At 33.5% G+C, this 15,153-nt stretch overlaps 1 protein-coding gene across 1 annotated transcript; it reads right to left on the minus strand.

Annotated features, from left to right (window-relative positions):
- Positions 1–320: 320 nt before the first annotated feature.
- On the minus strand, positions 321–9,676 carry LOC127837324 (uncharacterized). Its single transcript, XM_052364286.1, has 10 exons — positions 9,564–9,676; positions 8,842–8,892; positions 7,059–7,138; positions 6,414–6,482; positions 5,735–5,870; positions 3,707–3,798; positions 3,443–3,514; positions 2,965–3,048; positions 1,116–1,176; positions 321–437 (listed from the first exon to the last, which is right to left on the minus strand). The coding sequence occupies exons 1-10, from the start codon at positions 9,574–9,576 to the stop codon at positions 373–375; spliced, it is 723 nt and encodes a 240-aa protein (XP_052220246.1). The 5' UTR covers positions 9,577–9,676; the 3' UTR covers positions 321–372.
- Between the last annotated feature and the right edge of the window lie 5,477 nt (positions 9,677–15,153).

Raw genomic sequence — 15,153 nt, forward strand, 5'->3', positions numbered from 1 at the left:
CATACGTTTATGCATCAAATAATATATTTTGCTTTATGCTTCCGGAATAATATCGCTAAATATTGTGTAACTGAATGCACTTCACAAATCCACTCGCGTAAGCGCACATGAAAATAATATCTTCATTTACTGAGAAAAATATTTTTCGGATTTACCTCGAAAGGAAATAAATAACCCCTTAATATTGTTTTGAACCATGGCAGAAGGCGAACTATTTATTTGTTAGGTGACCTCAACTATATGCCCGATCGTATCATCCCGACCGTTGGAATGCCTTCAGGCCGGCATAAAGTGCACAATAAATTACTAACGAAACTGCAGACCTGTACATTTTTAATTAGTTCACACCTCTGACAAAGCGCTGCTTTTTAATTAAGGAATCCGTGTCAACGTGCTGAGATCAAAGGTTTGATTATTTAACAAGAGAGCCATCTTTCCTGAAAAACAAAAGTACACACTATATTTTTACAGAGGCGCAAAAACCTATTCTGTTAAAAAGGCAAGAACTTGCGCTATGTATTTGTTACAAATGCACACAAGTAAGTAATAATCGGCTAAAAGGAAAACGTAAGTCCAGTATTGGTAACAATGACATCAGCATGTCTCATTCGACTCGAGAGCGTTTAGCAATCGAGCCATGATACATATATTTTCACTAAATCTCAAGTTTAGATTACTCTATTTCCGATTCATATATATAAAGATCCAATTTATTAAATTGCCAACTTTCATTTGTCTTGTCTATACATTTTTCTACATTGTGTAATATTAGTATCGATGAATATGTCTTCGGTTTGAAAGTGCAAATGCAAATATGTCACGCCGCTCGACATAATAACTAATTTAGCCCCGCCTTGGGAAAACCGTGATTTATGTCTGTGCGTATTGTCCCAGAATAGCCTCCGTAATCCACACAAGCTTTTAAGGGACGATATTTTCTAGAATTTTTCATTTAAAAGAAGTCTCTTTATGGACAAAATTCCAGTCCGAGAAAGTTTCGTAATTGTTAACCTGTTCGGATAGCACAAGCTTATTTTGGACGACAATTTAAGCACATGTATTAAGCCCGGTTTTCCCAAAGCGAGGTTCCATTATGTAAATAAACCAGTGTTTACGCGCTTGCTCTGTGCAGCTTCCGAAGTTGCATAGTGTGTCGCCGCAGCAGATGTTGCAACTCTGTAACAAAATAATAGTTATAAATCGCAGGACACCGTATCTCAGAAAAAAGCAAAAAATAAGGATGTCAATTAAATCGTTATCCTATTCGCGAAAACTTGTAAACATACTTAAATACTTTCAAATGAGAGTTAATTTCTGAAAAAAATGTATGATTCCGTGAACGTTATCTCATATTGTGCGTATTCAACAGCAGGTAAATTTCCGTTTTGGAAACTTATAAGAACAAACACATGTACATGTATAGTTTACATCTCTTAGTAATGGCCATTGTTTGTGAAGTTTCCTGCATATTATACTGTTGACTATACTCTCGGAAAAAAGTTATCGATGACTTGTCATAAACACCATTATTATTAGTCATAAATTAACACACTGATACATTTACATCAAAGTTGAATGGTTGACAATTACGTTATACATGAGCCTATTGGATTTGTTAAAGATTTATGAATTATCACCATAATTATGAAATATTTTATATTATTTTTCAAACTGTTTCAATACTTAATTTAAAAAATAATTTGTTCCTAATTCGAATACCATCCAATGTCTATGATCAATTAACATAAATATGTGTAATTTCTGATTAAGCGCAAAATACAAAGCCTATCGTTGAGTCTTTAACGAAACGTGTTACACTAATAGCCGTAAGAACATAACCAAAACATAAAACCCGAAATATAGATGCAGGAAAATTAATATAACATTGGTAATGATACTTTTATTACTTGGATAATTTGGAAGTGGTAACTGGTTTCTTTTATTATATGAAAACAATCCATGCATTGGGTCAGTACAAAATTGTGTTTTGAATATGGCAAATCTAAGCAAAGAATTAAATGGGCCTTTTCACGTTTGGGTAAATTGACAAAATTGAAAAAAAGTTGTTTCAGATTCGCACATTTTCGTTTTAGTATTGATATTTGTGAGGAAACAGTAATACTGAACATTTATTATGCTCTAAAATAGCCATTATATGCATCTTTTGATGATTTAAAAACCCGAAAATTATAAAGCGTTGCAACGCGAAACGAATTAATAATTTGGAGACTTCTGTTGTTGTCGTCATATTTTTGAAACAACGAGGATTGGTTATATGAAGTATAAAATACACTTGTCAGTGCATACGAAAAGATGGCCGAGTGGTCTTAGTGAGATACTTTTTTACTCCAGGACTCTAGGGGTCAGTGGTTTGAGCCCTGCGGAGAGTTACCTTTTTTCTTTTTTTTAATTTTATTATTGATTTTTTACTGGAGCTTTTTATATCCAATATTAAAATTTATCAACTTCAATACATGCCAAAATCTGTGAAAAGGCCCCTTTAATTGAACTGAGACATCGATTAACATATTTATTTTTTGGTAATAATTTTGCTTAAACATTTATGAACGTAAATGTTTGGTGGTTAGCAAAGTTTGCAACTTTGGTATGAATTGGATGAAAAGATAGATTTCTATCTTACATAATTTTCTTTTTGTGTATTTAACTCCGAACATGGAACATGTAAGTGATTTATTCTAACCCATTCTTAATAACCGACGATACGAACATCAGGCGCTTGTCAATGAAGTGGGGTTTCTCTATACCAATCGCTAACCTAACGTTCGTATTCGTGTAAGTTAAGAAGTTAAACTTCATTTGAAGCAGTAGGTGAGAAATCAGTACACGTTCCTTTCTAAGTGGTAAGTGACCTTAATAGATAAGCAAATTGAAAACAAACCGAGGCTGAACAAAACTGATATCACTATCTTGGAACATTCAGTGCATTGTATGTCGAGAACTTACCGCCGTAGTCCGTTTCCCTACAGTGGCCTGTATTAGTTGATCGCGGTAGTGTTCTACGATGAATTGCGTTGCAGCAACACATTGCTTAAATACAAATAAATTCAATTTATGTATTTAGTATTCAAATGATAGCAATCTGATTGTAATCGTTAACAAACTAATTTCAAGCGACTTAGATAATAACGTTGTTTGTTTGTTTGAAAAGCATCAAGATGAAGTTTTCTGTGGGTTTGTCATTGTAGCTAAAGTACACATGGTCGAAAGATTAAGTTAAACCAATTTGAATTTTCAAGTTTCAATATACATTTGTACAAAGCCCTTCAAATGATCGGGCTTGCTCTCCGTTACTTATAGTATACTTGTTGTTTTTTACTTCTTATAGATTTCTAAATATATGGTTTATTGGAAAACAAAATTAAGTAACGGTCTACTAGCTATCGTCAATAAAACCACAAACTGTAAGTGCTGTTACGCTCACCCGTTTGGGTTGGCAGTTGTAATTAAACACAAATCTACCGCCAGGGGCTATGCCGACATGGGTGCCACACACCTAAAAGAAAAGCAATGTGAGGCTAATCAGGGACGTTACTTTCCGCTTTTATGACATTTTTCCAATTTAAGCGGTAAGTGTCGTCCCTGATTAGCCTGTGCGGACTGCACAGTATAATCTGGGACGACACTTTACGCACATGGATTATGCCTAGTTTTCTCAAAACGCGACTCATTTAAGTCCATATTTCACCTGATCCTGATCGCAGGTCACGATGTTGTTACAATCGTTCTGGTCATGTGTATTCTCACAGTAGTAGCATCTTTGATAACCCGTGTTGTTTACTGGAATACAATTATTAACCCATTAATTTATGCCTAGTGGACTCTCCCATCCTTCTAAATTGGATCAATCTATTTCCAAAGTTAGGGATGTCTAGTAATATTTCTATATTTAGAATATTTCTTACAGAAATTCCTTTAAGCAAACAGCGTAGACCCAGATGAGACGCCGCATGATTGCAAAGACCCTGATGAGACGCCGCATCATGCGGCGTCTCATATGGGTCTCCGCTGTTTGCCAATACTTTTTTTTCAAGACGCTAGGCAAAAATGGGTTAAAGATCCCAAATCATAAAAAAAATGGACTCCTAATACACTGAAATGGTATATAATAATTGGTCTGGAAGCATATAGACCTTTGCATGAATTAAATAAAATAAAATATAAACTATAGCAACGCAAACGGGAAAATATTCTTTAAAAAAGCAAACATTTGAGTAAAAATAATTTCAGAAGAAGGGGTGGAACTTACAAACCTATGAGTCATATGGCTAAATGGCTTAGGAAGCGTTTCAACCAAATGTGGTATCATGAATAACGTTTATATGAAGTCATAAATGAAGACGTTAACGTGTTAAGATTAACGGTGACCAAACAAACTTTGGATGAGACAAAGTAGTCCAATTTATTTAATTTTGTATTGTTGTTTGAATTGTGTTCTGTTCCTTAATAAATACAATGCACTTTATAAAACAAAGCAACAACATTGAGCGTTGCTTTAACACATTCAAATGTTTATTGCGTCTGTAGTTATCATCGAACTTATAATATTATACTTGTTTAACCCATTTATGACTAGTGGACTCTCCCATCCTTCTAAATTGGATCATTTTATTTCCAAAATTAGGGATGTCTAGTATACTTATTTGTATATTTAGAACATTTCTTACAGAAATCCCTTTAAGCAAACAGCGCAGACCCCGATGAGACGCCGCATCATGCGGCGTCTCATCTGGGTCTACGCTGTTTGCCATGGCCTTTTTTTCTAAACGCTAGGCATTAATGGGTTAAAACATGTTTTGCTTCACACATGTACTTGTTCACAACAGTCTATTGAGAACGCGTTAAGACACATGTTATAGGTCTCAAAGATGTAAAATGCACCAGATAATCATAACAATAAAAAATTGTTAAAAATAATAATACAAACAACATCGCACTAAAAGACAAAATGGGGAAATCCCTTTCGAAATTAGGCTTTTACTCCTTGACTTTTCGGTGTCCAAATGCATAATAGCTTGTTTTGACTTTTCGTGGCAAACTTGTTTCTTATTAAATGTGAAGGTAGTTTAAGTTGTTATGATTAAATAATGTTTATTAACCTATTTCGATCTAACTTGAATGAATCAAATATATTGTGAAATGGATTGCAAATTCAATATAACCATGGAAACAATATGAGCATGTATTAAGATTGAAGCCGCGAACGATCGTTAACATGCACTTGCCACAAACTTAGAGTACCTTTAATTCAAAGACTGATGGTCATTTTGAACTTTTTGCATGTTATAAATGGGTCTCTAGAATTGAAAATGATCAAATCTGTTCATCCTTGCTATGATTTTACCACAGCAGCCAACGAGTTATAAATGGCTGAAAGCGTTTGAGATTTTGTAACTTCATAAACAAATGGTACAAATTAGGGTGTGTTATCATTTGATAATGTATCAGCAATCTTATTTCAGACAATCGTTAAAATCGATTCTAACCTTCATCGTTCATAGATGTCTGCATATCCCTTTTAAAACTTAACAACAAGTTTTAAACTTTAGCCCTGATAAGTACACTGCCCGTAATGATAACCGAAACAGAAAACGCAAAAAAACAGTATTATTGGAAAGTTTCTGATACAGTCGTAGTGTATCATTGGAATGTTTCTGATACAATCGTAGAGTATCATTGGAATGTTTCTGATACAATCGTAACAAAACAAACGCACCTCCGCTGTTGATCCCACAGAGAAGCCCGTTACAGAAGTTGCTTGAGCTGCAGCACCGAGAACACGAGCGCAATTCAATGTCCTGTCTCTTGGCAACAGTTCTTTTCCCGACCCCAGTACCGGATGCCAGACAGATCTTGACGAGAAACACTGTTTATAAACTGCATTGCCGAGATTCAACAGCAAGAACACATTAAAATATCATAATACAATAGATAAATCATTGCAGAAATTTAATCGAAACTGTTAATTGAAATCTAAGTTTGATTGCAGAACTAAAACCGCAATGGATTAAACTATCATAATACAATAGATAAATAAATAATTCAACAACTATTTATAGATATCTAAGTTTGGTTGAAGAACTGAACAACCACGACGGATTAAACAATCACAATACATAAGATAAAATGCTTTCCCAAAATTCTGCCTTTCTGCTACACCTTTCATTTTTCAATTCAATACATGTACCTGACTCTAAACATAACATACAATCGGAGATTCCTTATTTGCAATACTGTTAATATTGTTGAATTATTTAAAATACCAATTACGTTCGTGTGACAACATATCAATGGATGTATACTGACGGTGAAGAAGCATATATCCCCCCCCCTGTATTTCGTTCCAATACAAAAAATATATAAGATTTTTTTAATTGCAGCAGCATTTGACTTACCCCTTTAGATCTGCATCCAGCAGAGTAGTAAACGTTGGTAGCGGTGACCAATTCATCCATGAAACATTCCTGCATGTAGCACAATACAAAATGTACTCTGTATTGAAATGATCAGTCAAATCCGTTATTAAAGATTGTAGTTTAATATGAAGCGACGCGAGAGACTTTGTGAATGAGTAAGCATCAGTTAAAGTAGCTCAATTAGAAATATACAGTAGAATTTTTCACTATACTGAACCTCAGTTATTATAGAAGTTAGTCTCAAATGAAGCGACCTGACATATTTTTCAATCAGCAAGCATCAGTTTGAGAAGGTTAAAAATACACGTTTGCATTGCTGCATGATTGAAACACTCGCATACTTTCTGTTGGTTATTTTAAATTGCTGTAATCACGCAAGATGCTTTCTTTAAGACAAATACGGTTGTCGTCCAAATGAATTTGATGTAAAGGCGTTCTCAAATATGTATTCCGTGTTTTAATCCCGGTTCATATATTTCATAAAAAACGTTATTTCCTATAATTCTTTATCGTTTTGAAATCATTATTTAAGTGATGTTCGCTGTTGTGGTGTGAATGGAAACATTTAAAACAGCTGGAGGAGGTTGAAAAAAGTTATTGGTAAATCCCGCATCCGTCTATTACCTGGTCATCCGCGCAGGTGGTGATATGAGCTGTACAACCTTCGTAGGTTTCCTGGCGTTCGCAGATGTAGCAGCTCAAGCCTATCCATTATATAAACAATTGAAAGGTCAGCTGCATCGGGAAGAAAGAATACCTACTATAGTACGCCTTTTTGTATTTATAGCATGGACCATTTAAAGGGGCCTTTTCATGTTTTGGTAAATTGACAAAATTAAAAACAATGTTTCAGATTCGCAAATGTGGTTGTAGTTATGATATTTATGAGGAAACAGTAATGCTGAACATTTACCATGCTCTAAATACCCATTATATGCATCTTTTGACGATTTAAAAACCTCAAAATTATAAAACGTCGCAACGCAAAACGATTGAATAATTTGGAGAGTTTTGTTGTTGTCGTTATATTTCGTGATACTACAAGGATTGCTTATATAAAATATAAAATACATGGACGATGTATGAGGACCGATGGCCGAGTGGTCTAAGCGATAGACTTTTATTCCATTCACTCCAGGGGACCGTGGTTCGAGCCCAGTTAAGGGTTACTTTTCTTGTTTCCATAAATACATTATTTTTAATGGAGCTTCTTAGATCCAATATTTATATTTATCAATCTGAAGCATTGTATGCCAAAATTCCAAACATGCCAAAATCTGTGAAAAGGCCCCTTTAAAGCAGTCCATGGGATCATGGCCGCAATCCTTGCATTGGCATTGCAATGGTATGTTACACAAAGACATGTGTTAAAAGTAGGACTATCTGAAATGTTCACACACTGATCATGTGTATAAAAGCAAATGTAATATTTTTTGATGGCAAAAATAAGCCATTCTAATATTGATTTTCGATAATATTCCTAGCGGTTTTAAAACTCACTCAAGATACTTTGTGTGAGGATTATTCATGGGAGACTCCATTCTCTCCCTTCTTCAAGTAGCGCAGTTATAAGCATCATGCACGCATGTGTACGTTTAGAATCGGCACACCAGCTTACTTATGAAAGGAATGAGGTCGGTAACTGACCGACGTGGTACTACTGAAATATGTCAAAAACTAAACACGACTTAACTCAACTAAACAAACAACACATTCTATGAACGCATTGATGCATGAGTTTTCAAAGTACATACCTGTCTGAAATGAAAATCAGACGCTGCTGAACCAAATCTGACGCGTCTTAACAAATAAATTCAAGTAACCGCATAATGAAAAATTTATGTAAAACTATATTTTACATTAACATAATATAATCAAGAACCAAAAAGAATTAACCATGTAATGATAAAGTAGCCTCCAAGACATAAAAGTGTACAATACAAACTTAATTTAATTTAAACAATCTTCAAAAACCGATTACTCATAGAATTAATCACCGAATATAAATATCTTGTAATTGTTCACATAAGCAAACAATCATCCCATAAGTTTTTTTAGTAGAAGATATTGAAACACAAACCGGGATAAAAACTGTGAAATAAATCTGGATGTCAGAAATTGTTGGTAAAGTGGATAATTTCGTTAATGTAATTAGGATAATGAAGATTCTATGAAATTAGAAAATATCTAATCGATGCTGACTAGATATTTCATAAAGAATTAGTGCTAATAAATATACAATTCAGAAAAAGCTGACAGGTCACAACATTAAGGCAACATACGGAAATGTGGCATTATTACATAAGCGCTAATGAATACTCATCCAAACTCATCCAATCTGAAGATGATATCGAAACCGTGCTAAATATTATCAAACTTCCTGTAATTAAAGTATCCGCGTCCGTACCATGAACATCGGCTATGAATCCTGCGGCTATCAAAACTACGCCAAATAAAACTGAAATTAGACAGAGCATTTCATGTCAATGCCATCATCTATGCAAAAATACTCAGAAAACAAGTGCATGGGTTATACGTTTCCTATAAGTATACATGTATGCGTATTTCATCAGAAGGGACTTAAGTTTAATTCTATCTATCGGTCTGTCTGTATGTCCGTGCGTCAATTCAGTCCCGTTTGTCAGCACAACATTTCACTGCGATATCTAAAAAAAGTACAGAAGATACGTTAATGAAACTTTATAGTTTTACTCATAACAGACGAGGTAAGGTTTGTGAAAGGGAATCTTTTTCTCAGAAATCAATGTTTGTTTACAGATTGTTGTAAGGCAATAGCAAAACTAGAATTTGTTAAAATCTAGAAGCACATAATATCAATAATTAAACTTAGTATACACATTCATCTTAAGGTATTCGATATTTCTGAGTTAATTCTCTCTGTTCATGAGGCTTATATAAGCAGCGTTGCTGTGTTTCTGTTTAAGAATGTGTAACTTATACTTATTCTTAATGATGCCATTGATTAAACGTACGTTATCAATAGAAATGTTAAGTCAAACAATTGCCCACATGCATGTCTAGCTTATGTTTTGGATTATAAACTGTATTACATAATTAATACTTATTAAAAACATTTAATTTCAAATGTCGATTTAAAAGAAAATTCACCTTGTGCGTCCATCTGTTGTCCTTGCCCGTTGCGATACGTATCTGGTCTTATCTCTTCTGACACATTCTATCAATGCGATAGTTATAAACAATGGTGTCACTGCAGTGCAAGCACTGGTTCAACAAGTCATGACTATCGTAAGAATTTACGCTTTTAGATCCACCGGCATGATTTGGTGTCAATATGGCGCTCCCGTATATCCCTTTATGAAACCGTTCATACTGTTCTGTATTTATAGAACACAACTGTGAGATTGGAAGAAGTTACAAATCAGTGAATCTAATCGAAGAGTAAAATGCTGGATTTAATCTCTCATTTTATTTTTTGTCCAAATTAAACTTTATCGATCATTGTTACATAAATACTTATCAGGCGAGTGATATACTCAAATCTCAAACTGTAATTAATCTTTATACAAACCACAGTGCATTATCTAATGAATCTTTTCCAAAATTATCGAATCAGGTCAGACATCTAATTGACAAACCAAATATCTGTTAACAATACATTTTTAACATTTTTTTTATTTATTTAAAACATACAGACACAAACAAGGTTAAATTGTTTAAGATATTGAGTTTAAGCATAAATAACTTATCACAAATAAACTATGTTATAAACAAAAAAGAAAACAGATCATGCTGTTTTTCTATCCACAATTACCGTGACACATTCATCGATTCTGTGTTACGCAGTACAACTCAAACAACTGATTTTGGTACTTCAAATTCCCGAGTTGTTATTAAACCAGCAGGTCTGTCATAGCCAAAGTCACTTTATTATTGATCACACAATATTCTCCCATCCCATCTGAACCAACAATAATGGTCAATTTAGATGTTGTTTAGATTTTTGTTGCTGGAAACTCACATGCTACATGTACATAGACAATGCTTTTTTGTTTGGAATATTTTCCGTAAAACAAATAGTTTTCCAAAACGTCATCAGACAAACCCTTTATAATGGCCAATACAGGCCTATATCAACATGCATTCAACAATATAGCCCTCATTCAGTATGCCATTGAAACACATGTTTGGTAGATTACCATATAAAGACATATTTAATATATAAAACTTGTATTCACGGGTTGGGTTAAAGAACTTTTTTTTCCCACTATGCTTATATGTTTAGCAAGCTCTATCAAATCAATGTTCATATATTTTAACAATAAACCATAACTATAATTCACATGTAGAGAATACAGGTACGTATTTCCCTCAGTAAATTACTCCTTTGAAATGTCCTTAAACACTGCGAGTTGTTAATTTGGGCTTAGTACAATAATTAGTTCTTCCTGTATATGAACATACCATTCGGATAATATCAAACAATAAACACATTATTGGAAGAAATATTTACTTCTGGAATGTTTGTCATTATATATACGCCTATAACATGTATTTAACTTTAATGTATCTGCTTGTATTAACAATCATGTAACATTTGATCTCCAACGTTTGATCTTGTTATACCTTAAACCATTGTTGTAAGTAGTTTGCATCTCCTGAAATGGGACATTACGAGCCATTCTACTGGCATTCCACTTTCCAGACGCACACACATTATCTTGATTAATCTAGGTAAAACCACATCATAGACAGCTTTGCCAAAACACGAATTATGAACGGCTGTTCTGGAAGGGTATATATCCTTGCAATAAACAGGTCATGTTTTATCTAAATCAAATTAAATTAAATTAAATGTTTTTGGCAAATAAAACCGCATGCCTTGTGTGTTGCGATTGACAAACAAATATGCAGCAAACAGTAACTTATATGCTGAAATGTTTTCAAAATCATCACGAAGAAATAATTAACACTCTAATGGATTTGCAAATTCATTATCTCAAAATAAAATAAAATAAAAATAGGAAGTACCATAACTAACGGCGATAGATAATATTTAAATAACTGTTTATGTAATTTTGGAATATAAATGTATCATTTTGCTAAAGTAAAGCTTCGAAACAAAATGTCGATTTAGTCAAGATTGACTTAAAAATTCGACAATTTATCTGGGTCAATTGAGCATACAAACTGGCTCACAGGTCGAACGATTGGAATAACTGGTCGCATGTGCGTACTTATTTGCCTTAAGGGTCATGGTATTTCGGTCCATATTGCCTCTTTTAAGAAAAGTTATATTTATCACTCGCGATGTCACATTGATGACTTAATCTTGATAAAACTTGGTCAAAAATGATTATCAAGACAATATATAGGCCATCTGTAAATTTGTGTCAAGCGGGTTTAAACACTAAAACATCAATTAAAATAGTTTCGTCATTTCTTGTCAATTATTTCCACTCTTGATGCAAAAAGTTATGTTCAATCTTGATACAAATTGCTAAGAATGTTATTCCATACAAAATTTAGGCCAATAATGATTCCTAGTTAGGTATGTCAACAAAACTAGTTCACACGATTAAAATAATTATAAAATATTATTTCTTCTAAAGAAGCCACAGTTATGCCTAATTCGCGGTAAAACTTGGTCATTATGTTTATCTTTACAATGTCTGGTCCCAGTTTAAACGAGATCAAATGTGTGAAACAAAGTTAGTTAAATCATATCTTGTAAAAATACTTGTTCCCTATCATTGAACTACATTAATTACTCTTGTTGCAATGATGCTTTGTGTGTTACTATATATCGATAGAAAAATTATATTATAAGTGTAAACCAGGAGTATATGGGTCTAAAACCAATGTTTTAATGTCTAGTCTAAGAAAACCCTTGTTTACATTCTAGAAGAGTAATTTATGAGTGAACTCTGACGAAAGAAGGTTAAAACTGTTATCCTGACTATATCTAGGCTAAGTTTAAATCTGGGAAATGCATGTCCAAAATAAAGGTCATCTGGTCCAATCTTTGAACATTTCTATTACTACTATACACGTTACATTAATGACTCAATATTAATAAAGCATCGTCTGAAGGTTTTTCTTGACAATAATTGAGAAACGCTTGATTTTGTGTCAGTCTTCGACATTTTGTGCACATTGAACTTAGGTGAGCGCTTCATGGTCCTCTTGTTTCTTGGTATTATAAAATTGTATTTATCAAATATAATTGTTTTGTTCGTTTATTAGTAACCTGATTTGTTAAAAGCGAAAATCTATGAACGTGTCCCTTTAAAAAAAACAGCGCAAGCGAGATGAAGCCAATATTTTAGCACATGTTTTAGTTAAGCAGCCTCCTTCTCGGATGTGCTGTAAATTAGATTGCACACTACCGCTTATTGATGGTAAAACAGGGTTTTAGCATTCCAACGCACTCTATCAAAACGATTACAACGGAGCGCTTGGGAGTAGATGTGATTCTGATTGAAAAATGTGGATTATAAATACATGCGTTATGTTATATTGCGTGGTAAGTATGTAGATAATCATTAATGGTGATTCATCGCAGCATGAAGCCATATTTATCGTTAAAATGTTGGTTTAAAAACAATAATGGAGCTTGATTATGGATGATCGTAGCAAATTGCTATTATGTAATATAAATGAATACACGGTATAATAAATACCGATTGTCGTATTGATTCAAGGTGAATGTGTGTGATGTTAATAGTTAAAAACCATCAGTCATTGTGCATGGTCAACTGCGTTTGGATGTACGCAAAACATTATGAGCATTATGAGCAAAATATTATAACAGATGTTTAATTATCTTTATATAAAAACCAATATCGTTGGATTGTTATTAGTATTTACATTCTCTATTTAACCTCGAAATGCTGAACCGGAATATGTCAAAATTATCAAGTCGAGCTTAAGTGCAATGCTTATGGTTACAACAAAAGCAAAACAGCACAATGAGCTTTGCTTAATTGTATGTTCAGAGGCGAAAATACGAAGGGCGTGGCAGATTTGGAGAAATACAACCCGATACTTAAATGATTACGTAATATTCAACAAATTGTTTTATAACTAGTTATGTATGTTTTCATTTAAAACGTGTTTGTTTAAATTAATATTTTAATACATAATGTCAGTATATAAATTAAACAGATTACCTGTTATTTTCTACACATGAAACCAAGAGGTATCACTTGTTGTAGTCTAGCCGGTGTAGTTATTACAAATCAAGGCGTATGCGGCTACATGTTTATTCTGTAATGTCTAAGCTGCAAGTGTCCAATAAACTGTATAGCATATTCATATATATAGACAACTCTCACGGATAATACTTAAGTATACTACAGTGATTTCCTTTTAACTATTCATTAGATTATGGAACATCTCCCTTCTTTTCAAACAAATGTTTTCTTGGGAAATATTTAATCTGTATGTGTATTTCCATGATGTTCAAATAACCAAATATTTTGTCCAGCTATATCAAATGTTTCACAGACACGTAAATGGGTGAAGCACTGATAACTAATCTCACATACTGCTGGTAAATGTTAACATCCTGATAACACTGGTCAAGTTCTCTCTAAAATGACACAGAGTGTGGCGTTGTTCTAGTCTCATCTAAACATTGTTGATATATCCAATTAACACTGTAGAAATATAATCCAAAATATAACTTTCTCACGGGAAAAGAAATACATTGAAACTTGACAAATAACATTTCATTTACCTAATTTCTTAACTCTTAACACTTATATAAAATACAAATACTTGTATATTATGATTATAATATGCACATACAATATTAAACATACACATTATAAAATCAAATAACAGTTATTTCACATGTCTATTCTCTGAGGTGGCTTGACTGTTCTGCCCGATCTAGTGACATATTGTTTCCCTGACTGTATTCGGCTGCTACTATAATTTGGTACCGATGCGTGTTGTTGTTGTTGTTGCTGTTGTTGCTGTTGTATGTCATTATTTGGGATATTGTTGAAATTGTCACTGATATGTAGTGATTGTGGATCGAAAATAGGCAATGGTTTTTCATTTGTTTTTAACAAATGGCAACGATTGCGTCTATAAACACCACCATTTTCAGTTTCAACAATATATGACCTGTCATGTATTTGTTTTCTTACAATAGCAGGTTTCCAACGTTTATCTTGTTGGATTCTGACAGTTTCTCCCTGTGATAAATGTTTAAGTGATTTTGCATGTTTGTCGTATCTTGCTTTGGAAATATTTTGTGATTTTGACATCTTATCTTTGATCTGTTTGTGATTTTGTACTTTTGGCTCCAGATGTTTTTGTGTTACTGGCAATATGGATCTTGTTTCCCTACTCATGAGTAATTGAACAGGTGACTGTCCACAAGCAAGTGGAGAATTTCTGTACTCGAGAATTGCAAGATAAGGATCTCGATTGGCTTGTAAAGATTTTGTGAAAATCTTCTTGATTGTCTGAATACATCTCTCAGCAACAGCATTGCCCTGGGAGTGTAATGGAGATGATGTGACATGTTCAAAATCCCAATCTTTACGAAATTTGTCAAATTCCTGGCTAGTAAATTGACCTGCATTGTCACTTATCACTTTTAAAGGAATACCATGTGTGGCAAAATGACCCTTTAGTTTGTGTATCACTGTCTCGCTTCTCATATTGTTCAGCAAACTACATTCAAAAATATCTTCTGTATAGATCGACTATTACAACATCGTTG

Source organism: Dreissena polymorpha, chromosome 7, assembly GCF_020536995.1.
Source record: "Dreissena polymorpha isolate Duluth1 chromosome 7, UMN_Dpol_1.0, whole genome shotgun sequence".
Lineage (NCBI taxonomy): Eukaryota > Metazoa > Mollusca > Bivalvia > Myida > Dreissenidae > Dreissena > Dreissena polymorpha.